Source organism: Mycetomoellerius zeteki, unplaced genomic scaffold (assembly GCF_001594055.1).
Source record: "Mycetomoellerius zeteki isolate Tzet28-1 unplaced genomic scaffold, Tzet1.0 scaffold98, whole genome shotgun sequence".
Classification (NCBI taxonomy): Eukaryota; Metazoa; Arthropoda; class Insecta; order Hymenoptera; family Formicidae; genus Mycetomoellerius; species Mycetomoellerius zeteki.
In genome coordinates, this window is record NW_017258021.1 from 1,816,220 (window position 1) to 1,840,790 (window position 24,571).

At 32.7% G+C, this 24,571-nt stretch overlaps 7 protein-coding genes across 10 annotated transcripts in view; 4 read left to right on the forward strand and 3 right to left on the reverse strand.

The window, feature by feature from the left end:
* Positions 1-208: 208 nt before the first annotated feature.
* On the forward strand, positions 209-6,586 carry Rcd1 (Reduction in Cnn dots 1). The gene is made up of 8 exons (XM_018460763.1): positions 209-471; positions 695-1,286; positions 1,388-1,669; positions 1,899-2,582; positions 2,837-3,191; positions 3,290-3,475; positions 5,546-6,256; positions 6,357-6,586. The coding sequence occupies exons 1-8, from the start codon at positions 221-223 to the stop codon at positions 6,584-6,586; spliced, it is 3,291 nt and encodes a 1,096-aa protein (XP_018316265.1). The 5' UTR covers positions 209-220.
* Positions 6,587-6,674: 88 nt separating this feature from the next.
* On the reverse strand, positions 6,675-9,437 carry mms4 (Methyl methanesulfonate sensitivity 4). Its single transcript, XM_018461032.1, has 4 exons — positions 8,039-9,437; positions 7,880-7,933; positions 7,512-7,625; positions 6,675-6,701 (listed from the first exon to the last, which is right to left on the reverse strand). Exons 1-4 carry the CDS (start codon positions 9,224-9,226, stop codon positions 6,675-6,677), a joined length of 1,383 nt encoding a protein of 460 aa, XP_018316534.1. The 5' UTR covers positions 9,227-9,437.
* A 1,304-nt stretch (positions 9,438-10,741) lies between these two features.
* Slbp (Stem-loop binding protein) lies at positions 10,742-11,904 on the forward strand. 3 transcript variants are annotated; one of them, XM_018460848.1, is made up of 3 exons: positions 10,742-10,769; positions 11,075-11,646; positions 11,725-11,904. In XM_018460848.1, exons 2-3 carry the CDS (start codon positions 11,111-11,113, stop codon positions 11,867-11,869), a joined length of 681 nt encoding a protein of 226 aa, XP_018316350.1. In that variant the 5' UTR covers positions 10,742-10,769; positions 11,075-11,110; the 3' UTR covers positions 11,870-11,904. The 3 variants fall into 3 exon arrangements, with proteins under 3 accessions (XP_018316350.1, XP_018316348.1, XP_018316349.1); XM_018460846.1 differs by having other exon boundaries at positions 10,747-10,998; XM_018460847.1 differs by having other exon boundaries at positions 10,747-10,962.
* Positions 11,905-12,875: 971 nt separating this feature from the next.
* LOC108730894 (uncharacterized) lies at positions 12,876-14,812 on the reverse strand. Its single transcript, XM_018460842.1, has 3 exons — positions 14,488-14,812; positions 14,143-14,419; positions 12,876-13,892 (listed from the first exon to the last, which is right to left on the reverse strand). Exons 1-3 carry the CDS (start codon positions 14,637-14,639, stop codon positions 12,936-12,938), a joined length of 1,386 nt encoding a protein of 461 aa, XP_018316344.1. The 5' UTR covers positions 14,640-14,812; the 3' UTR covers positions 12,876-12,935.
* A 1,288-nt stretch (positions 14,813-16,100) lies between these two features.
* Positions 16,101-17,668, forward strand: Pglym78 (phosphoglyceromutase 78). Its single transcript, XM_018460785.1, has 3 exons — positions 16,101-16,323; positions 16,898-17,395; positions 17,488-17,668. Exons 1-3 carry the CDS (start codon positions 16,224-16,226, stop codon positions 17,652-17,654), a joined length of 765 nt encoding a protein of 254 aa, XP_018316287.1. The 5' UTR covers positions 16,101-16,223; the 3' UTR covers positions 17,655-17,668.
* A 1,719-nt stretch (positions 17,669-19,387) lies between these two features.
* LOC108730967 (RAS oncogene family member Rab11) lies at positions 19,388-21,922 on the forward strand. Its single transcript, XM_018460974.1, has 4 exons — positions 19,388-19,616; positions 20,591-20,679; positions 21,276-21,556; positions 21,632-21,922. The coding sequence occupies exons 1-4, from the start codon at positions 19,503-19,505 to the stop codon at positions 21,745-21,747; spliced, it is 600 nt and encodes a 199-aa protein (XP_018316476.1). The 5' UTR covers positions 19,388-19,502; the 3' UTR covers positions 21,748-21,922.
* A 492-nt stretch (positions 21,923-22,414) lies between these two features.
* LOC108730966 (S-adenosylmethionine mitochondrial carrier protein) overlaps positions 22,415-24,571 on the reverse strand; it is a 3,226-nt gene continuing 1,069 nt past the window's right edge. For both annotated transcript variants that reach the window (XM_018460973.1, XM_018460972.1), the window contains 5 exons: positions 23,751-23,907; positions 23,558-23,667; positions 22,920-23,160; positions 22,703-22,841; positions 22,415-22,632 (listed from right to left, as the gene is read on the reverse strand). In XM_018460973.1, coding sequence (XP_018316475.1) covers positions 22,515-22,632; positions 22,703-22,841; positions 22,920-23,160; positions 23,558-23,667; positions 23,751-23,907 — 765 coding nt within the window. In that variant the 3' untranslated portion in view covers positions 22,415-22,514. The remainder of the gene's footprint in view (positions 22,633-22,702; positions 22,842-22,919; positions 23,161-23,557; positions 23,668-23,750; positions 23,908-24,571) is intronic.

Genomic DNA, 24,571 nt, shown 5'->3' on the forward strand with positions numbered 1-24,571 from the left:
ACTTTGTTAATATAGGAAATATAATTGATAGATATCTGTTTCAGGAACAGTTCTATCAAAAACGAGAAAGAAGAGAAAGAGGAAAATTGTTTTATATGAAATATAATTATATTATAATAATTATATATAATATAATATTTAAAAGAGGAACTTAGAGATATTGAATACGCAAATATTTATCTTCTACCAATTATCGATTTAGTTTAAAAAAATAAGCACAATGTTAATGTCTATGCCTACGGCACCATCTACCTCTGTGAGCAGTTCTGGACTACCAAGTCCAACTACTGACACATATGATGATATTTCAAACAAATTAACGGCATATTTACATCAACTAGCTGGAAATTATGAGATGGACAGTGATGTGATATTCAAAGATCATTGTTATGCTCGACCTTGGAATTGGAAGCCTGAAAACGCTTATGTAAAGCCTGTAAAAAAGCTGTTTTTCTCAAAAAACGTTGCAAGGTGAGATAATAAACCTGTTGTTTTTAGCTGAACTTGCACAATTTATCTTTTTCCTTTTTTTTTTAATGCAGAAAGAAAAGGAGGAAAGATAAACTGTGCAAGAAATTCAGCTAAAAAGAACAGATCTTATGACATCTGACACTCAATTTGATTTTTACTTAAATATGAGAGGATACAAGATGGATATAACAATTGATCTACTATATTACTTTTTATATCTTAGTGATAAGCACAGAAAGGATGAAGAAATCGATGTGGAAAATATTGGCAGTGAACCATTGCCATTGCCTTTTGACTTAAGTCGAGTTCGATATATGATGGATGAATTTGAACGTTTAGCGAATTTTGCGCGACCTAAGGAGGAAGAAGAGGATTGGGAGGATAAAATAGAGAAAACTCTATGGTCTCCCACCCAGAATCGGATATTTACCAAAGTAACACGGATATTAAGCTCGGAGAGACTTGCAAGATTAGCCAAGGCTAATAACGCAATGGAACCAATCTTTCGAAGGACATCAGTGGATATTGCGGCAAGAAGATTTCGGGAAACGTTAGCTGGATCAACTGGATGGGACTGGAGACTGGCTCAATGGCTGCATAATTTGCTATTTGAGCATCTTCCTCAAGAATATTTAGCCATTTATCTCGATATTTTACAAGCCTTGAGATTAAAGATTCCTCAGCTAATTGATAAAATGATCGCCGTGCAACCAAATATTAACTCTAAAGGAGGTTCCATAACATGGGAAACGCTTGGATCGCTCTTAAAACGATCTTGGGATCCGATCGCACAAAATTTGAACGGAAATAGACTTGTAAATATGATAATAATTTGTAAATGATAACTTAATCATCAATGCATATCATTTTGATAAAATAATGTAAAGCGACAATATATTAACATGATTAATTGCAGAAGAAATTGCCTGGAAATCCGATCTTAATAATAGTACCTTCTGGCATAACGTCGGCTATTTCCTCTCGTCAACACAAATGGATTACGCAGTTGGGATCGTTAGGCATGGTGGCTACTGTCCATACCCATATGGGTTTGGCAGTAAACAGAATGACTATGATGGTATGCATGGATCAATTGGTTCAAGCTACAAGAGCTAAGATACATGATGTAAGAAGTGACTGTCCTGGTAGGCCAATCGTACTCGTAGGTTTCAATACTGGTGCAGCGCTTGCTTGTCAGGTAATATTTTACATATGTTGCGTTAATTTTTTTCTCATTATTGATTTTTATTCAGCACAAGCGAAAAAGGTCATATTTAATCGAACCGGATGTTGGCGACTCATCTAATGAACGCAAAAATATTAGACACCAATACCTGCTTTGATCGAATATGTCCTTCACTTAATTGTATTGAACATTTCTCAATCGTTTTTACTTATTATTGATTTTTGTTTGTTTTCCGATGTAGGTGGCCCAAATGGAACACATAACTGCTGTTATCTGCATTGGATTTCCTTTCACAACGGTCGAGGGAAAACGAGGTACGCCTGACGATGTGTTAATGGACATTCGCTGTCCTGTCATGTTTATCATTGGACAAAACGCCACTCTCGTTAGACCGGACGATTTGGAGGATCTCCGTGAAAAGATGCTGGTCGAAACGAGTCTGGTAGTCGTGGGTACGGCCGACGATTATCTCAGAATATCCACGTCCAAAAAAATACTCGAAGGCATCACACAGAGCATGGTGGACCGATGTGTGTTAGATGAGATTGGAGATTTCATTGGTAGCATCCTTTTGCAACCACATCCGTTACCACTGCGACCAGCAATAGCGACAAACTGTGATAATAAGAGCAAAAAGGATTCTCACAAACGAAGAAATTCGACTAGCAGTTCTGTGGAGAGCGAACCCAACTCGCCGATCGTAAAAAAATCCCGGCCAAGCACGCCAGTGTCTTCAGCACTATCGGTTGGAACGAACGTGGCATCGAGCTCGGCTTCCAAAACCGGTACATTCAGTACTCAGGCCAACTTGGTGCAAGTAAGTGGACAGCATACAAATCATACTTCCACCGTGAAACGAAAACGACCTACGAACAATCAGAGAAATCAACTCTCAGAACTGAAGAATTCTAAGCTTCCTGCACAGGTAATTATCACGCAATATGTGATACATATAATGACATAATATACTGTAATAGTTGATATATATATATATATATTTAACTCTTTGTTGCATAGTGATATATTGTCTTCCGCAAAGGATATCTTTCTTATATACCATATTAAAATTCAGCAAAACGTACAATAGAAAAATTTGTGCAACACAAAGAATTAAATAAGATATATATATATATATATTACCATCAATAATTATAATTATTCACACATACATTATTGCAGACAAACGCAAATTCGGAAAATGGCATAACGCTCAATATCGGCACACTAGCGAGTCTGGCGCCAGTAGGGCCGATACGTTTAGCACCCACTACAGTGAATCAAGCCACGACCATTTCTTCTAAAACATCTAACGCGTCTAAATCCTCAGCCGCAGCCGTTAAAGTGCCGAAGATTATTTCAAACCCCCTCCAGAATATTTCGAAGATGAAAACGATAGTATCTTCTAATAAGTCTTATTCGAATATGGTCTCGAATAATTATAGACAAGTCAGTGCACCTGACAAAAGTGGAGACGCGAAATTAGTAAATGTTTTTACCACGGGAAATCAAGTTAGAGTAAATACAGCTTCTGCAGGTAAGATAAATGTATAATTAATTTACGGTGAAATTATCAATAGAGAAGAGTAACCTAAATATCATATTACTTATGTTTTTTTTTCTTCAATTAAATAGCAGGAAATAGTAAGCTTATGGCAACAAGTGGCACATTATCGAATCTTTTGCAAAGCGGAAAGAACCCTCTTGCAATCACGAGCGGGGCATCCGCCGCCCGTACATCGTCGGCTTCTAGTATCTTACTAACGACTACCAATTCATCAACGAATACCATAACATCGTCCACATCGTCCCCTTCAAAAGGTAGATTATTATTATCTAATCCACTATTAAATAATTTACCTGAAACGTAGTTATAAATAAATATATACATGTAGGCTCTATATACAATTTTTAATAGTCTGTTAATTAAATGACAGATGTTATAATTTTTGTTTTGTGTGAACGTACTTAGGATTTTCATATTTAGCAAATTGGATATTACAAAATTAGACGTTATTCAACTTGAAATTAAAGTGAAAATAATTGACGTGTGTTTATGGTAATAACATTAATTTCGATATCATATTTCAATTTATTTTTATAAATCATATAAATTAATTCAATTATTAAACTAGTTGTTTTAGCATAAATAAATATTACAATAACATTTAAACATTACAAACATTTAAATTTTTACAGTATTGATTTAATCGTATGTATGTGTAGTCAATAAATTTACATTTTCATTCCTCCTTGATGTTCTAATAAAAGTTAATACATGTACATAATACATGCATATGCAAACAAATATTTTTCTATTAAACTTTTGCACTACATAATGGCACAAATTACCTCATAATTTTCAAAATAACAGATTGTGTCAAAGGGAACATAAATTCTAAAAATTTTTTCTCGCAATCTTATACCAACAAAATTTACAAACTAAAGTATTTGAAACAGTAATAACTTCATTGACTAAAATTTTTAAATATTAAATTATATATAATCTACAATTTACTATTTTATGTGATTATTTTTATAATAAGTATGTAACTTTCAGATAAATTTTATAAATAAATATACTATGTATATTTGAAATCGCATATGGAACCTCATGTACATATACAATTATATTTTGCTATAATAACTTTTTTCCATTAAAATATAATATTACGTGTGTATATATACATATATATACTGTAATAAATGAAAAATCATATTAGTTGTGTTTTTAAAAAATACACTTTTGGAAGACGCATATATATATATATTTTTTTTTTATTAAAAGATATATTACGTAACAATTCCTAAACTTATGTTTATACGTATAATATTTATGCGTATTAATTTATTTGATTCACAATTTTTATGAATTTTCTTTGTGCAAAGCTAAAATCCTCTCTTCTCTCTAGAGCTGCTTAATATTAATTTGATGCTGAACTTATTTTACTTTGCAAGCTCTTACTTTCTTGTACATATATTTTCTCTAACTGTGTAGTTAAAGTAGTTCGAATTATTTAACAACATAGTTTTATTATTTAACAACATAGTTTTCACTTATTTAATTACATGTATTTGTAAAATATTTCAAATACATGTAAATATTTGAGGGGATTTTCAATATATCTCTCAATTGGCAATGTGATTGTATATAGTGGATACATTTAGGTATAGGTAATATTATATTATTTCCTATAAATGATATTAACAACTAGAATAAACGTGACAGTAAAGGATTGTCAAATATTTTTAAATATATTAAAAAGGAATATTGTTGTACACTAGAATGCCTTTTATTTTGTATTCAATAAATATTTTTTTGTAACATAATTCGAATTTGTTTACTTCCCAACCTTAATCCCGTCCATTTTGAGTAAAATGTAACAAATCTGAGTAGTTTTCAATAATCGGTTATGGGGAATTTAATTAATATACCATTACTTATATCGGATATTTTGTGTGTGGGCAGCGATAAGTACTTATTATTATAGTAGATTGTGGCATTAAGTATAATTGGAAATTATTTAACATTTTTCGTCAGAATAAAATAATTTTGTTAATATAAATTTCTGTTTATCCATTTTAATGTTAATATTTGATATTTTCTCACTGACTTATCAAATAGAACAGTACATCATTTTCATATGTAACGTTAATTTGTTAAATATAAAGTTAAATATTAGAAATGTTTGGAAAATTAATTATCAAAAATAAAATATTTAAAGAATTAAATATTTAAAAAATTATTTTATAATCATGTAAAGAATAACATCGAATGTTGGTATAGCGTCTTGGAAATGTGTTCGGGATGTTGTTGCATGTTAATAATATGTGATAATTTTACGAATATCTTTTTAAGATCTAAACCAAATATACATATATATTTTATAGTGATCGAAGAGATGGGAGTGAGCAGTGATTCCCATTTATTGGACGTATCCAAGTCGGCGCACTTACCACGACAAGGACCAGTGTCCAATAGTATTGATAATTCGCATAATACATCGTGTGGTAACATAGTCATTGTCGAGAATTCTCTTCACAACAGAAGCGCGCCTTCGTCGATGATAGTCCCGTTTAATAGTCAAAATTCTGGTTTTCTGCCACTATCCAACAAGTTGAAAATCTCACAAAAATCGATGAAGACAATGCCGAAGATTACAGTCAACACCACCAACTTGCAGAAACTTCAGAAAGGAAAGTCCCAAAGCATTCAGAAGAGAAACATTGCAAACGATATAGACGATGATCTAGGAAATATATTGGATATACCAATAATATTCGCCAAAGACGACGACAATCTGAGCAATATAAACAAGATACCAGTGGTAACACAAGCGACGCTGGCTAAGGAGTCTCAAGAGAGACCAAAATTGAACAATACTACCAAGGTAGTTTTAATCAGCAATAAACAAGACAAGTTGCAACAGATGCCAAATAAACTAGGGGCTACTTCTACGCAGGCCGTTATATGTCCGAATTTGCCTGTGCAAAACTTAAATCAGTTGATACTGCAGACGCGGTCGCAGAACAGTAACATCTCGGATCATACTGGCGAAAAGAAATTCGCAACCCGCTCAACAGAACGAGAGAGACGAGAAGGTGATTATGACCAAGAAAATCATGGAAGATATAAATGCACCTAAAATTCTGACTTTTGAGAAAAATGAACATAGATTTGTGCAAGCACAATCTTCCACAGCATCGACAACAAATTACGATGATCATAATATGGATAACGTAATCGAGATTGAGGACGCTATTAAAAAAAATATCATCGAACGTAAATACATACCCGCACCTGCAATCAACGAGACACCATCCATAACTCTCGACGATGACTGTAATATTTTTAACGAGACTAAACCAGATAAGAATGAACCTGATTCGAAACAGTCTGTTTTCGATAATGTTAGTGAACTGCAAACGTAGAATATATAATAGCTTTACAAAACATGACGTAATTGCTTCATGATAATGTTGATTGTGTAATACATTAGAAGATACCTGCACAGTATGATTATTTCAATTTATTGTCGGTATTAATCTAAAAAAATATATATATAACAATGTATATATATTTATTATTATATTTAATATTAAAATATTTTTCTTTTAAATTGCATAATATATAATATATTATCAATTTCTATTGTCATTATCATTACTATATATATCGTGTATCATACATATTGTACTGATCTCTCAGCTTTAATATGATTATTGATATATATATATATTTTGTTATTAAGATTATAATACGTGACTTATTTTAAGTTCTATGTATGTGTTATACTCATATTCATGATGACAAAAACATGGTACACAAAAAAATATAAAGTTGCAACTATTGTTTAGTTATTCCAATGTCTGATGTTATTAAATTTATACACATAGAACATTTGTTGTTAGAATAAAATTGACCAAAGAATGGGAAAGACAAAAATAAATAGAATTAAATAACAATAATGCACTGTTATTTTGAAAATGGATATAATTTCTAGAATGCCAATTTTTTATTATATATAATTATTAATGGATTTTTCTAAAATATGCCTCAGAAAAAATGAGAAATAATTGCGCCAAAAATGCATCATGTTAATTTACTATTTAAGTGTTACAAATAAATTATAGTCTAAATCAACTAGAAAATACGATTTCTTAAACGAAAAATTTGAAATCTTTTCAATCTATATCAACAAAGAATAGGAAAAATTAATCTCAACAGATAAATAACATTCTAGGATTATACAATTGTTACACGACATAATGCATTTGTATTATAAACTTAACGTGTGAAGGATTAGAAACAATACATATAGATGAAGTTCTTATAAAAACTTGCAGTTATTTATACCTCAGTTCCTAATAAAGCATTCCCGTTTTGCGAAGTAAACATTATGTACATCTTTTTACTGAATTCGGGACCAATTTTACGTATGGCTGTGAGAGGTCCTGCCGCTCTCCTTATCTATCAAATAATATTTAATCTTTGCATATTTATTACATTAATAAATGTCACACTACAAAATAATTACATGATTAGATTTTGGCTTGTACTAAATATCTCATATCACATGTAAAATATTGTATAATTAACGTAAAATTTACACAATTGATTAAAGTAAGTAAACCATATGTATTAGAAACAGTTCAAGTGTTATAACAGTTCAATAATTTTATATATTCTAATTTTTTAATAGGAAGAAAAAGTAAAAGACTTACTGATATATCTTTTAATAAATTTATGCCTTCATCAGGTGTGCAATTTCTATAAGCCTAGAAGAGTAAAAATACATTGTATTTAATTTACTATTTAATAAACAAAATTTATGAGACAAATTTATAAATAATATATTAGATGGCAGTTAATTATAACAATACCTTGATAAGTTGAATTGGGCTAGGATAAACTGTACATATTGCTTCTGATACTTCCAAGCTACTCAAGTTAAATTGGCACAATTGCTGCTGCCACAGTCTCTTTAACCCATTACCATCTTTGTCCACGCGCACTGTATTCTTATTGTCTCCCATAACATACCAATCGAATTTACCTTCCTGATTCCTTCTTTTCTGCAATTTATACGGTATTTCCGAAATGGACTTTGTATATTGGCATATCATTAAAGCTAAATCCTGTGAATTCTCGATCAATCTACTGCTGCATTTAACTATTATCTGAACTTCAGTCAGGCACATCTCCAATTGCTGCCTCGAAATAATTGGTAATATGTCGAACTGTTGATTACCTTTGCCTTTATATCTGGATCCTTTACTCCCAGAATTCTGATCCGACTTCTGTTTCTTCCGATATGCGAAATACTCTTCCATACCACAGATAACCAAGGTCATATTGTAATTCGGTATCAGAGCCTTATAGTCTGAGACAGATGTGCAGAAAGTGCCTTCTGCCACATGTTTCACCGCTTTGTAATTGCTCCAAATCACAATAACATACTCTTCTGTCTGTATACTTCTCCTTGTGCGTACGTCATTATCTTCGCTGATATAGTCCTCCTCGACGTTCCTCCGCCACGTAATGCTATTAGGAATTATCTCGGTGGTTACATTGAATTTAATACCCGCATCCTGCAACGCACTCTCAATTTCTTCTCGAGAAGAAACCGAGCCAATACCTCGATCAAGATAAACTTCCATAAATTTTATACATTCACCAGGCTTCATATCCTTCAATGTTTTCTTCTCGATCGCCTTTAAAGTCTTTTCCCTCGCTAGAGCTTGCTGACGTCTTGATCGTTCCTTCCTCAACGTTGCCTTATCTTTCTTGGAAACTGTTGCTTTTCGCGAGGTTCTATCAACCCGATTCTCCGAATCAGAATTGGGCGATTTCTCTGTGTGTTTATAGCCATTATCGGCGTTTAAATTGCTGTCACCTTGTGACGTCGAGCTCTCTGCGATATCGCGGCAGAACAGTACCTCTGGAAAATCGAAATCATTTAAAGCATCCGAATAATACTTGCCGCCGATCTCCGATTCAATTTTATCATGTTTATCAGCAACAGGAGATACAGATTCATCCGAATCACTCAATACGATCACATTCGACATTCTTCTTGAATTTCTTCTAATGTTACTTGTTCTGACTTGATCTTTCTCGCCTTCTAACTTTTAGCATATTTCTCTTGCTCGCCTTTTAATTTTGCTTGCTCTTTTTTTCTTTCTTTTCTTTCGTTTTCTTTTTTCTTTTTTCAAATTTTAATTACATACAATCAGACATTGGAGATTTATTGACTACACATAAGAGAAATTTCAAATCTGTTAGTATACACATGGCGGAATTAGGGTGAAATCACACGGTGCGGAAAAAGATTGCGGAATAGAGAATGGGTCATTGAAGCAACCAATCAGCGCTATTCGAAATAGCGCTGATTGGTTGCTTCAATGGGTGCATTCAGTACCACGACCGTTCACTGAGTGCTCAGCGAGCGCTTGTATCTTATTGGCATATTCCGTTAGAACTAAAAATATAAACCAAACAGATACAAGAGCTCACTGAGCGCTCAACGAACGCTTGCATCTTATTGGCATATTCCGGGTTGTGTTCCGATAGCTGTGTCGAAAATTTTTTTTTAGTTACAAGGTTGGTAGCGCTGTAACTAACATAGATGTGTTCCGTAAGTCCGGATCTACAATAGGTGTTTTAAATTTTAGTCGTAATTATAAGGTCGCAAGCAAATCGACCAATCACAATCAAAATTACGATCTCGCGTTTTAAAACGCTCGACTGTGATTGGCTGATTTGCTTACGGCCTTACGATTGTAAGTTAATTAGTACGATTGTAAGTAATTACTGTGATCGATCTATATCATTTCTGTACAGCTTTGATACGAGCTAAGATGGAAATAAACGAAACAGTTAATAGAGATATTAAATTAACAACCTTAGTGGAAAGATTTCCACATTTGTGCAATCATTATAAACAAATCATTATAAACCAGAACATCAAAATTTACGGCATAAGTTTACAGTCTTTAAGTTACCGGCATACGGTTACGGCCAATATAAATCAAGCTTTAATCAGAGATCGGCCATAAGGATTTCGTCAAATTTCTCCAAGCGAGAAAGGAGTATAGGCTATCTCACTCTTCCACCAATAGCGGTGTGTATGCATGGTATATACACACTGCTTTTGATAGAAGAGTGAAATAACCTATACTCCTTTCTCGCTTGGAGAAATTTGACGAAATCCTTTTTATGGCCAGTCTCTGATTAAAGGGGCTCTAGAATTGACTAATCAAAGAATACTTTGAAGCATTTGTAGCGTCAAATGGACCGCAGCCTCAGTCGATTAAATTTCAATATTGCCAATTGCAAGACTGAAAACATAATCTAATTTTCTGGCAATTGTGAAAAACGATGTGATAATAACAGCACAAGTCCATATTAATAGCAAATTTCTCAAATTCGAAAAAGCTATGCGAGTCGAGCACGTGAGTACTCGGTGCCTCGCCAGAAAAAGGATGTTTTCAAGTCTTGCAGTTGGCAATATTTAATCAGCCGATTAGTTCAATCGAAGTTGGTGAGACCGGGTCTCTAGGCGCGCGAAATAACTGCAGTGTAGTCAAAAAGGCGCGCAAGGTAAATAGTGAAGTGAGTAATGAAAATTGAGTGTTCGAATTTTTCCAAATGTAGTTTCAAATTGCGGGTTTCTCCTTTGCTGTATTTGCATATGACGTTAGTGCCAGAACCGGCTAATAAAGTTTATATTGCGAAAGCAATATAAACTAACGTCTCGTATTTGCCTTGAAACAAAACCAAGCAAAACAAACCAACTAATAATTGTGTAGGTTATATACTTGTTGCGATAATTGTACAAATTGTACGTGTCTAATGTGTCACTTGTAATATTTGAGTCAACCGAATTTAAGTACATCTATTGTTATTTTTGTTTTTAGATTGGTCAATCGGATTGAAATTTTGTTTTGTCTAAAATGGGTTCATCTTCACGCGAATCATCAGTGGAACTGCAAATTGTAGAAGATGACGAGTTGCTCGACGAAGTATTGTGTATGAAGAACAATGAAGAAATTGTCGAATCTAAGCAAAATGACATGAAGGAGGAGGACGACGTAAAGAACAGTCCTTGGTACGAGGATAAAGAAGACACCGACGTTTACAAGAACGAGAACTATGAAAATTCGAATGCGCGATGTGACGATGTCCGAACGGAATCTAAAGAGGGACTAAATAATATCAAGTGTACAGAGCACAAAGATAACATGAACAGGCCAGATAAATTGCATTGGCGTAAAAGGACGAGGCAAGACAATACGGATCATGCGCATACTAAAGTTTCTCGTAATAGACGCTACTCCAGTGACTCTAGTACAACCACTAATTCATCAGAAAATGATAAAAGACATGTAGAGTACGAGACAGATCCAGCTGTGCTAGCACGTAGACAAAAAGAAATTGATTATGGGAAAAACACTACTGGATACGACAGATATATTCGGCTGGTTCCTAAGTAAGTCTCATGAGATTAATGTAGTAAGGAAATGTTATTTGTTGCATATGTATTTAATTAAAATCACTTTTGTTTCAGAGAGAATCGTACACGAGAGCATCCAAGGACACCACCAAAATATATAAAATATAGCAGAAGGGGTTGGGATGGTATGATGAGGTTGTGGCGGAAGCAACTTCATTCTTGGGATCCTCCTCAGGAAAATGACAAGATTGACAAATAGGTTAAAGTCATTTTGTCATTCCATTTATGATACTGCCAATATTATTTTTTTAAATTTATATTGCAATCATGTTATTTTAATGCCTTTATTACGTATTATTTTTAGTTTTTGAAACAATTTTATAATATATTTATAACTAATCATATAATATAAGAATTATAACAAAGTGATATTTCTATTCTTATTTATGTAATTTCATAATCATATTTTTAAAAAGTTTAGTTACATAAATGATTTTGTATAAATAAAATAACATTAATGTATATATATTAAACGTCTCTCTTGAGACAGGATTTGCAATTTTCTACTATTTAGACAAGTTAACCCTAGTTATACACACTGGGGTCCCAGAAACCTCAGTGCAATTTGCTAAATCGAGATTTTTTTCGTGTTTTTGAACTTTTCTTTTTCTTGGAACCTATATATCTCGAAGTTCCTTAATTAACCGACTTTTACACATCATGGACTTATTCCTTAATTAATTCTTCAATTGAAACAAAATTAATTGAAATATATCCATTTTTACGGAAGTTATGGCAACAAATATGGATAGAGTCCCAAGAACCCAAGTGCGTATATCAAGGGTAAAAAAAAGTGTGTATAACTAGGGTTAAGATATATTAAATTTAAGTGAATTAAAAATTATTTAAACAAATTTGAAAATGTGTAATTTTTTGTATGTGCTTTTGATACAAAATTTGAAAATAGTATACTATCATACATGATGAATACAAATTTATTCTAAGATTACATAAAAATAATAAAAGGAACTTTATATTTTGTTAAAATGAATCAGATCTTTTGATTAATACAAAAGCAAAAAAAAAATATTCAACAAATTCACTATTTACTTATTCTTAAGTTACTAATATCTGATAACTTAAATTTTCTTATTTATTAAATATAAAAAATTCATCGAAATCGATTGTCACTGAAACGTGTTTTAATTCAATCTCTATTTATTCTTAAATATTTGGAAATGAATTGTACTACACCGATCCACGCTCTCCTATTAATAAAGAATATATTACTCTTAAAATAAGAAATTAATAAGTAAAAAATACAGTTACTGTACATTCAGCCGCGTTTCAAGTCTTTCCAAAATAGCATCCAGTTTCTGATTGGCACTCGCTTCCATCTCTTCCATTCTTTCCATCAATCTCTTTTCCATATCATGAAATTTATTGTCGATATAGATTCTAATATCTATATCAGATTTTTTATTATCTTCTTGGCTTGTACAATCTTCGTCGCTATTTCTTCTTATATTTCCGTTTTTACATTCAAAGGAATTTAATTGTTCATGATCAGTCTCGCAATTTCGACGTTCTTTTCCATTATCTCTTTTTGCAATTTCATTTTCCCATTTGAAATGATCTGAGTCTGATGTAAAAGTTTCCAAAATTTTCTGTTTAAACTGCTCGTTATTCGTAATTTCATTATTATCGCGGTTATCGTAAAATTCAAACATTCTTGTCATATCAGGTTGTTGACTCATTTTACCGAGAAATATATTACTGAGAAATGTCTGGATAAAATCTTTATCGTTGACAATATCGGATTTTATCTCTTTTATAGACTCTGTCTTATTATCAATACAGGTTTTGATATCTGATCCTTCATAATTCTCTCCACAATTTGGATATTCCGTTTTACTATTTCTTCTTTCAATTCTATTTTTACATTCGGTAGCATCTGACTGTTCATAATTCTCTCCACAATTTGAAAATCTTTTTTTATTATCGCTCCTTTCAATTTTATTTATATACTCGTCATATTTTGAGCCTGCAAATGTTTCCAAAAGTTTCTCTCTATATTTTCTCATACTTTCCTGTTTATCGTCAAATATCTTCTTTGCCATCTCAGACTCTTGACTCATTTTGCCATTGCTAGCATTACTGAGAAAAGTCTGGATGATATCATAATCAAAGGCACTAGATTTTGCCTCTTTTGTAGAATCTCTCAAAAACAGTCTTATACCATATATCCACATAAGAGGGCCTTTATTTTTTGTTCTAATAAACTAGAAAGTAAATATTATTAAATATTTAATTATGATATTAATTATATGATCATTTATAGTTACTGAAGATAATCCAAACGTGGATTAAAATGTTTTGTTTTTTTGATGTTTACTTAACAAAAATTTATGTATACACATTTACTTACAATTTGTTAGTATTGGCTTTTAGAGGCATTTACTTGTACTTAATTTAAACTTTATTATACTAAATATAAAATTAAATTATCCATGTAAACGATAGTCAGCTTACCTTAATACTAACTTCTGTAGTAGGAGGATGTATCATAGTTTCGCCAAGGAAAACTATATTTTCCTCATACTCATCTATAAACTCCGCGTGTATCGTTGCTTCATATTCTCCAAATTGTTTGAAGATTTCTAAGACGTTACCTTCAGAAATAATAGCGATGCGCGTTATCTTCTGACAATTTGATACTTTAATATTCAGCATACATGGTTCTGTATTAGAATCCATTGGTTGTAAAGCAATACAAGTATCCACAGAAGCTATGTCTTCGCAGTTTATTCTGCAAATGTTTATATTATTTTAATATTATGTTGTTAACTTAAAGGCTGTTGTAATCAAGTCACTCACCTTGCAGATGAGTACTGTATTGGCGCAATGGTGACAGCATCAACGAATTGCTTATTATTGCTGATCTGCCAATTGCATGAGATCGACAGGAGACTGTCACGGTGCTTTATAGACAGCAATTCGCTGGTGTTTTCGGTATTCATTATCTCCATGATTTTAGTATAATAGACGGTCACCTTTTTGCAAATAAGGCATATACCACACTTTGCAGTCTCATAAATCTGTCTGCGATTATCCGCATGATGACATGATCCTCTTTGAATTGTCTTAAAGGAGCAGAAATTGAGGTAAAAGTGCAATCTACGGGGGTCCTCTCAAAAATCGATAAAATTATACTCATTCGACGCGTTTTTGCACCTTTACCGAAATTGAAAGAGTATTTTCTGTTTCTGAATAAATAGGTGCATTCAGTACCACGATCGCTCACTGAGCGCTCAGAGAGCTCTTGGGTACATTCAGTACTACGACCGCTCACTGAGCGCTCAGTGAGCGCTTGCATCTTATTGGTATATTCCGTTAGAACTAAAAATATAGACCAAACAGATACAAGAGCTCACTGAGCGCTCAGTGAACTCTTGAATCTGATTGGTATATTCCGTTAGAACTGAAAATATAGACCAAACAGATACAAGGGATGTATTCAGTACTACGATCGTTCACTGAGCGCTCAGTGAGCTCTTGAATCTGTTTGGTCTATATTTTTAGTTCTAACGGAATATGCCCCTACCACTGCACCTTTCCGATTCCGTGTTCCGATTCCGTTTTCCGTGCCCATGGAACAGCACCCTAATACGGGGTGCTACAATAGAAGTCGTAGCGGTTGTAGGGTCTTAAGTCATAGAAAATTGACCAATCACAGTTGATTATTCGTCTCATATTCGACTGTGATTGGTCAATTTTCTACGATTTAAGACTCTACGATTGTTACGACTTCTATTGTAGACCCCGCATAAAGATTAAAATTTGACCAGTGAGGACTACAGAATTTTAGCTTCTATTGTTTTGATTGGTTAAATTTCAATCTTTCAATCTCAATATTCAATGCGTAGTCTGATTCCGGCCTATCACATGTTTTGAAATATATTGGCCTAGTAATGGCCGCAGCACAGACTCTTGCATAACGCATAATGCATAATGCATAAGGGAATTGACCAATTGAAATTCTTCTTTTTCATGGAATGGGAGGAAAGGAAAGATAACTCATAGTGCATAAGCGAATCAACTAATCAGAATCTTTCCTTTCCTCCCATTCCATGGAAAAGAAGAATTTCGATTGGTCGATTCCCTTATGCACTATGCATTATGCGTTATGCAAGAATCTGTGCTGCGGCCATTATTCTTGTTATTCATCGAACGTTAAACAAGGATAAATGATGCATTATGCACATCATGCGTGAAACGGAACGCAGCCTAAAGCCCAAGACACAATGCGAGGGAATAGCGATAGCGATAGGAATAACACGATTTCAACCTATCAGAAACTGTGTATTCCGATATATCCGATTTCTGATAGGTTGAAATCATGTTATTCCTATCGCTATCGCTATTCCTAGCATTGTGTGTTGGGCTTAAGCTTTACCCCTATTACTCAAATAACCGCGAAGAATAGGGGGAAAGGGACTTGAACTGAACAGCTGAGCGAACTACGAAGGTATCGAATCGTATCGAGTTACACGCCGTGTTCTTCTCTCACAAATTGTCTGAGTTTTGCGCAGTTTTGCGATCTCACAGAAAAGATGTCGAAATACAAGATCGTTATGGTTCGTCATGGCGAGAGCGAGTGGAATAAATTGAACCTTTTCTGCGGATGGTACGACGCCAATTTATCGGACAAGGGTGCGTAAATATTGCCCGGCATAAATGTATTCGTCCAATTTGCCGTTTTCAAGGGCGAAAGGTCGCGCGATCTCACACGAATCTTTTGAGCCTATTTCTGACATTATTGACATATTGCAGGCTTACATCTTAAATAATATTAAATTACGTTAAAACCTGATATAATACACATGATAAAAATCATTCATTCATTATAAATATTTTAATTTTGACAAATTGTGTGCATTTGTGTACACTAATAAAAATTTTAACATTTGATATCTTAAACGATTAGATTAAAATTGGATTTAAAAATTATATTAAGTCTGTGATATTCAAATTATTTTTCATAAATGAACGAAGATCAAGTATTATGTCAGTTTCATCTAATCGAGTTTAACATGAATACAAAAATTTTTATTGAATAAATTCATAGAGATCCCAAGATATAGTTTACTAATTGCATGGATACTGATTTAGATGTTCGAAGAACTATACATTGGATTATTGCAAAGCATGTTAAGTCCAGTTTTACAGAAGAGTACAAAAGATTAAAAATTAAATTAAAAATTGTATATCAGAAATCTTCTTCCAGGCAAGAACGAGGCTGTATCTGCGGGAAAGACTCTCAAGGATGCAGGTTATACATTCGATGTGGCTCATACATCAGTACTCACAAGAGCACAGGAGACACTCAAATTGATCCTGAAGGAAATCGGTCAGGAAGATCTACCTGTTCAGAAGACGTGGCGTTTGAATGAACGACATTATGGTGGTCTTAGCGGTATGAACAAAGCAGAAACTGCTGCCAAATACGGAGAGGAACAGGTACAGATCTGGCGGAGATCATTTGATGTACCACCACCGCCGATGGAATCTGATCACAAATACTATGACACAATAGTGAAAGATGCACGTTACGCCGATGGGCCAAAGCCCGACGAATTCCCAAAGTTTGAGTCCCTCAAATTGACCATCGAGAGGACGTTACCTTATTGGAACGATACAATTATTCCTCAGTTGAAAGAGGGCAAGAGGATTATTATAGCCGCCCATGGAAACAGTTTACGCGGAATAGTGAAACACTTGGATCGTAAGACGCTTTGCTTCATCATTTCATTTATTTTGTAATTATAACAATTTATGAAATATGTATACTTAAATCTGTTTTCTTTTTCTTTTTAGAAATGAGCAATGAGCAAATTATGGGACTGAATTTGCCAACCGGTATCCCATTTGTGTACGAATTGGATGAGAATTTCAAGCCTGTCGTTTCTATGAAGTTCCTGGGTGATGAAGAGACAGTTAAAGCTGCGATGGCCGCGGTTGCCGCACAAGGAAAGGCCAAATAAACAAATAATAATAATAATCTTTTAATGTGTGTCGATGTTTGAGAAGTCAAAATCTGTCATATTCGTATATCTGTTTAAAAAAATATTTATGAACTTCTAGTTTCGTTATACTACGAGAGAGAATGTAGTTCAAGAGAGACGGTGGAAGTAATGGAATTCTTGCTTGAATTAACAAGCATTCCTCTTATGTAAACTAAAAAATATATATATGTATATATCATAGAATGTCTGAAAATATGAGATTTTTTTCAATCTATATCTATGGATACATTTCACTTGATGCTCTCAATGCTCGAAATTATTTTATCCTTGTTATTTATCGAATGTTAAAAAAGAGTAAATAATAGTCGCGAGCGTTGTGAGCATCAAATGGAATACGCATCTTGTGTATTACATACGCTGTGTATTTCAAAAAAGTATAGTATCATTTAAGTTCAGTTTTTTATTCTCTGGTTTAGTGATTAATCATAATTAGAAAAACACGATTTTTACATTATCATCAAATTAAGTAAGATTAAATCTAAATCACAATTAGAAAATGAAAAATCAGATCTTAAAAACTTAAATCAAATACTTTGACATTTTTTTTTTTTAAAGAAAGAATTCAAATTAAAATCCTTGTTTTATTAATCGAAATATTTAGATAAAATAGTATACTCTGTAAAAAATATGTTTTCTGAATTATATTTAGTAGTGACAGAATATTATAAAAGACCAGCAACATTATTTCTCATATATCTTTTATTATATAATCAACACGTCAAAGACGTATATTTTGCAATCGAAATATAGGCTGGGTTATTCCACCTTTCGGAATATGGGCCACCATGAGAGGAATATTCCTTTCTTTTCTACACGTAAGCGACAGGGAAAAAGAAACAAACTCTGAAGTGGTTTGAACTCTGAAGTTAAGAGTCCAGTGCTTATTGTTAGTATGTCCTAAGCGTTTCACGATGTCCATGATGTATCATTTTATCCTTCTCCAACATTCGGTGAACAACAAGGATGCCAGGTATAATTGAGTGCAAAGTATCCATGCGCAATAACCCCGGATCTACAATAGGGTTAAGCCTTAAGCCATAAGAAATGGACAAATTACAGGCTACATTGGCTACGTTTACACCGTGCATTTAGGCCGCGACCTATACAATAGATGTCCTTGTTTATCCTGTAGGTTAAACAAAGCATCTATCGATAGGTCGCGGACTAAGCGCACGGTGTAAACGTAGCCAAAGCGGCTAGCCTGCTCGCCGAGCAAATGAACATAATTGGTTATTACTTATAGATCCAACCAATCATATTCAATCGCTCGATAAACATGCCTAGCCGCTTTGCAGTTTGAACTCGCCCAATGACTGCGTTCAGCAGAAAAAGCAGCTTTGCAACTTTTGTAAAATTCTTTAATATAATTGGTCTTGCCCTTAGTTCCTCATTGAATCTAAATGTATAAACCAATCATATTCAAGAATTTTACAACAGTTACAAAGCTGCTTTTTCTGCTAAACGTAGCCATTGGCTGCGTTCAGCAGAACGTTTGTTTTGCAACTGTTGGAAGTTTTCTTCGCGCTAATTGGATCATACTTTTAGATCTAGAAGAATGATCCTATCTCAGCAGACAATCATAAAACGGTTGCAAAACTGTTGAGTCTGCTGAACGCAGCCATTCAATGCTGTTCATTTGTTCAGTTTTGTTCAGTTAGTTTAGTCTCATTCAGTGTGTTTCGGAACGTCGATGAGAAGTGGCTTTTTATAACCTAACCTTGCATATGTATACATGAGCATTACATGATACTCTGAGAACAAGCTCTCTATCTCTTGAGGAGGAAAAGCAACCGTTTGAAGTCAAACATGAGTCGCGTGGATTTAAAAGTCGTATTACTGGGTAACGCGATGGTGGGAAAGACGAGTCTCATGGAAAGATATGTACACGACTCGTTTAACGGCAATAGACCCTATCAAAATGTAAGTATTTACTCGATTATATGCGTGTGTACGGGGGTGCGTTCACGCATTATAGGTCTTTGCACTTGGTGCCATAATATTTAATTAAGAAAGCGCTTTTTTTTACACGCGCTTGTATCAAATTAATAGAATAGCCTAATTATTTCATTTCTTAAAAGAACGGAAAGAATGTGAAGACTAATAAAGAGAGCACACCTAATAGCGTTAATACTCCCTCTTGTACATACTATATGAAAAAGACGATTCAACAAAGGTTGTTGAGAAACAAAGGAAAGAAAAAAGACATAGTTTTCCTTAGAATTCTTTAAAATCCTCCCCGACAGCGAGACTATTCCTTTTAGCTGAACTTGGCAGTTTTAATTTCCTGCGTTTAAAGTTAAATATATCTCTGGTTACAATATTTGTTCGTGTTGAAATCCCAAAATTTTTTGCACTTAAAACGATATAAATACATATTCAGGCATTGAAGAGAAAGACAGCAAAGATAATGATTGCAAAAAATGCAAGTAATGCAAATAGACCTAATGTGGAAGAAGTACATAATTATACATTTGTGGACGTATCGATTTTATCAATGTACATCAGAAGAGTATATATATTGTAATTTATAATTATAATATTTTGTTTCAAGTCTCACACAAATAAAAAAATTTTTTTTAAATTGTATGATTTAGTTTTTAAAGGTAATTGCATTTTGTAGTTATAACACTTTATTAGTGCTGATACAGTCAGTACAAGAATTAAAAGAAAAACAAAAAACAAATTGCTAATAGATATTTTATAAAAGAAATGCAGCTAAAAAGAATGGGCTTAGTCAATTTGCGAGCACTAATATGGTACATCTTGTTTCTCTTAGTCCGCGACATTGTGGAAAGAAAATTATAAAGTAACATTGTGTTAAAGTTTGCACTGAGAATCGTCTAAATGGAAGGGAGGGCGTCATACCAATTAATCCAGTTGAAATTATGCCGCAGACAATAGGCACTGTGTTTGCAGCGAAGCGAGTGCAAGTGAACGACGTGACACTTATTATGGGAATATGGGATACTGCAGGCAGTGAGAAGTAAGTATATACAATTATTATATCACGTCCCCAACTTGAAATTCTGAAACGTTGTTAAAATTGGTGATTTTCTTTTAGGAAGCATAGTCAACGCAAATGTTCTATCCTTCTTGACATTTAATGAATAACAAAGATAGAACGACATTTGTATTGACTGTATCTCCTAAAAGAAAAGTAGTTACAGTGTAACATAATGATCATTTCATCTTTGTTTAACATTGGCAAACAAAGATGTAATGATTCATTGTGTTAAATGTATCTTGTCTCTTGCTGGAAAACACTCAATATATATTAGCATAATAAATTTAGTTAAACGCGCTACATTAAATTAGTGCATATTAAAAGCTGCTTTATGAAAATAAAAGTGGCATAATATAATCAATTTTAACAATGAAATAATATATGTATATTCCACCAAATAATGTGACAATATCATTTTTTAGTATTTAATCACTGAAAATATTTATATGCTTTTACATTTAACTTTGCTAATTTTGAGCATAGTAGTTTTTAGTATACACTAATCTAATGTAATGCAAATGACCGAATTTGTTATAACACCAACAATAAGTTGTGCTGTTATCATTAATTACTAGGTACGACGCAATGACTAGAACGTATTATCGTGGTGCCAAGGCTGCCATAGTGTGTTATGATATTACAAAATCGAGTACATTCCAAAGAGCGAAGCACTGGGTGAGAGAACTTAGAAGCATTGAAGAGAATTGTAAAGTATATCTTTGTGCCACCAAGAAGGATTTATGCGATGAAGGTTTTATATCAGACGATCCAGATATACAAAATATTGTAGAGAGGTATGCGAGTGGTACACAGACTAAACTTTTCGTAACGTCTAGTAAAACGGGAGAGAACGTAGGTAAGAAAGCATTACATTTAATAAACGTTTTATTTTATTTACAAAATGTATATTTATTATATCTGTTCTTTACAGTCGAATTGTTTGATGAAATTATACAAGATTTCATATCCAATCCAGAAAATTTGCAAAAGGTAGAAGAAACAATTGTTCTAAGTAAAAAAACTGGGGAAAGATGTTGCGCAATTTAACATAATCAGTATTTGTACTAATTGTATTCTTTTATGTTTTTTTATACTAGATAATTTATCTTCGATATTATGATAAACATAATGAAATAGATTCTAATGTATTGTTAATGACCAGTGTGATATTATTTTGTTTATTAGTAAAAGCTCAGAATTTTATACATGCAATGTTGTTAGTGTAGCACAATACAGCTTCGCAAAAGTTTGGAGGATTAAATATTTTAGCAAATAGCAGATTTAAAAAAAAATGTATGGAATGTGCACGTACAATTTTGTATAATTGAAAAACTACGCGATAAGCAATTGAAAAATCTTAAATATGTGATTCTTGATCGTTTAATTCTTTTTTCCATATTTTTGGTAAAATGATATTTGTTCATAATCGCATTCATATATGATTATGAATCGTGATTGATAAGATTCAGTGACAGAATTATATTCCTGAATGTACATGAAATATAGTTTTTATTTTTATGTTAAATTTCAAAAAGTTTGTACTTATTACATAGAAACTTGAAAAATTGTTTTATTTCGAAATTCCTTGACAGGCTGAAAATAGATAAACGGGATCTTTTCAGTTAATTTTGTTACAGTTAAGTATTAAAAATGAATAAGTTGAAAAAAATTTTTTAATTCAATCAAATTTATTAATTTATTACCTTTTGGAATTAATCCCAGTAGAACATTACTGATTGTGAGTGAGAAAGCTCATTTATTGGTATGTATTTATAATAATTCAGTTAATAATTTAGTTTTTATAATTCGTTCACTTAACGGTAACCAGAAAAGTAGGATATACAAAATTCTCTAGCTTGTTCATAAACACCAAAAAATATGAATCCGCCAATAGTAAAGCCGGTTACTCTCGGGAGAAAACCAGCGAACAACCTAAAAACATTATTCTTACAACTTTAGGAACAGATTTCGATTAGAAAATATATATTTCAACAATCCTCACCCTTTAAAACCATGATTTCTGTAAACCTCTTTCAACATCGTCGATATTTTAACTTCCTCTTTTTCTGCGGATGTGCTAGATAACATAATTCTGGTTTTTGCAACATCTAATGGCGTCGTTATGGCGGCTGATATAGCAACTGAGAAATAAAAAATTAAAAATCTCATAAGTAAGATTATTGTTCTAAAATTATTTCACCAAGTACTAGATTTATTACCTGACGCAGCTCCACAAGCGGCACCTTCCAGGGGTGTGCATTCCCGATGTATTTGTTGGGTCCAATAAAGCTTGAAATATTCCCATAATGGCATTTGAATCACACCGAACGGCAGATCCCGAAGGACGGTGCTTCCATAACCGCGATATAATGTTCTTAATCTCAGTCGATGCGTATCGGACAAAAGCGCTTGTTTCCTTTGTTTAATTACCTCGACTGGTACTCGAACCAAGCAGGCAGTCTGTGTGCACACGCAAATGAAATTTTATTATATTTTCGGTATTGAATAATATTTATAAAATATGATTTATACAGGATGATCTTTAAATATTGTAAAATATTCTAAGGAATGACTCCTTACATTAATTCAAGATGAAAATTTCATATGATCATTTATTTAACTGTATTTAAGATGATCTTAAATATAAGAATACAATGATGAAGAATATTATGAATATCGGCTATTTAGCAGTCCATAGTACAGTGACAGACCTATAAAACATTAGATGCTTTCCATTTGGTGATATAAAGTAACGTTCTATCTTTGTTACTGAATGTTAAGAAAGACAAAATGTTTAGGTCGATTTATATCAATAAATGGAAAGCACCATTATTGAATGAAATTAGCAATTACTTACTATTTCAGAAGATGATGCTGCGATCATATGAATGATGGAATGATACTGATTTGGTACATACGGTTGCGAATATTGTTTTATTCCTTCGTAAGTGATAAAAAATATAGCAGCTGTAACATTAATGTTTTCGTTAATATTGGAGGAAAAATGGTTTTTTGATATAACTGTGTTTTATATCAGTGTTAAATTGTACCTGACGGAGCCGAACCTAGTACTACAGGCCCTATGCCTTTATACAGGTACCTGAAACCGCCGGATTGGAAAAATCCATGTTGACTTTGCAAGCGCGTTTTCAAGGTGTCCAATGGGAAAAGTGTCACGTCACAAACGACCCCTGCAAGGGCACCTGACTAACGTGAAGCAACAATTATTTTCTAATAAAATCATATTGATGTCTATTAAAATCCATTGACAATATTTTAATATTTTTAACTACGTCATTCTAGGTAAAAGTTTCTGTATATTTATCAGTAATCATTTATATCTAATAAAAATAATTTTAATTAAATATTTAAGACATCAAAGAAATAATATAATGGTAAATTATATTAAAACGTTAAAAAATAAAATATAATATACTAAGGCAAACGTCCCAGTGTCCAGAACTGTACCTATGTCCGGACACTTATACAAAATTTATTATTAATTTCAAATACTTTTTTTATTACAGTATTATAATTTAATTGCATTTAAAGATTACAATTAAATTACTAAGTAAATATTACGTTTTAAAAAGCATATTTGAGACTAATATTAACTTAAATAAATAAAGTGTTATATAAATGGACATAGGTACATGTCCAGTCACTGGGATCGGACAGAGTCAAACAAAACTTTATTTATTTATTTATATTAATATTAATCTCAAATGCTTTTTTTACTTTAAAGATCAATTTGAATTAGTTGTCTTTTGTCATTAAACATTTATTTATATTATTATTTTCTGTCAACACATTAATTTTCCAATTGTGTTCGGACACTGGGACAATTACGTCTCTTAAGACCGGCTTTTTC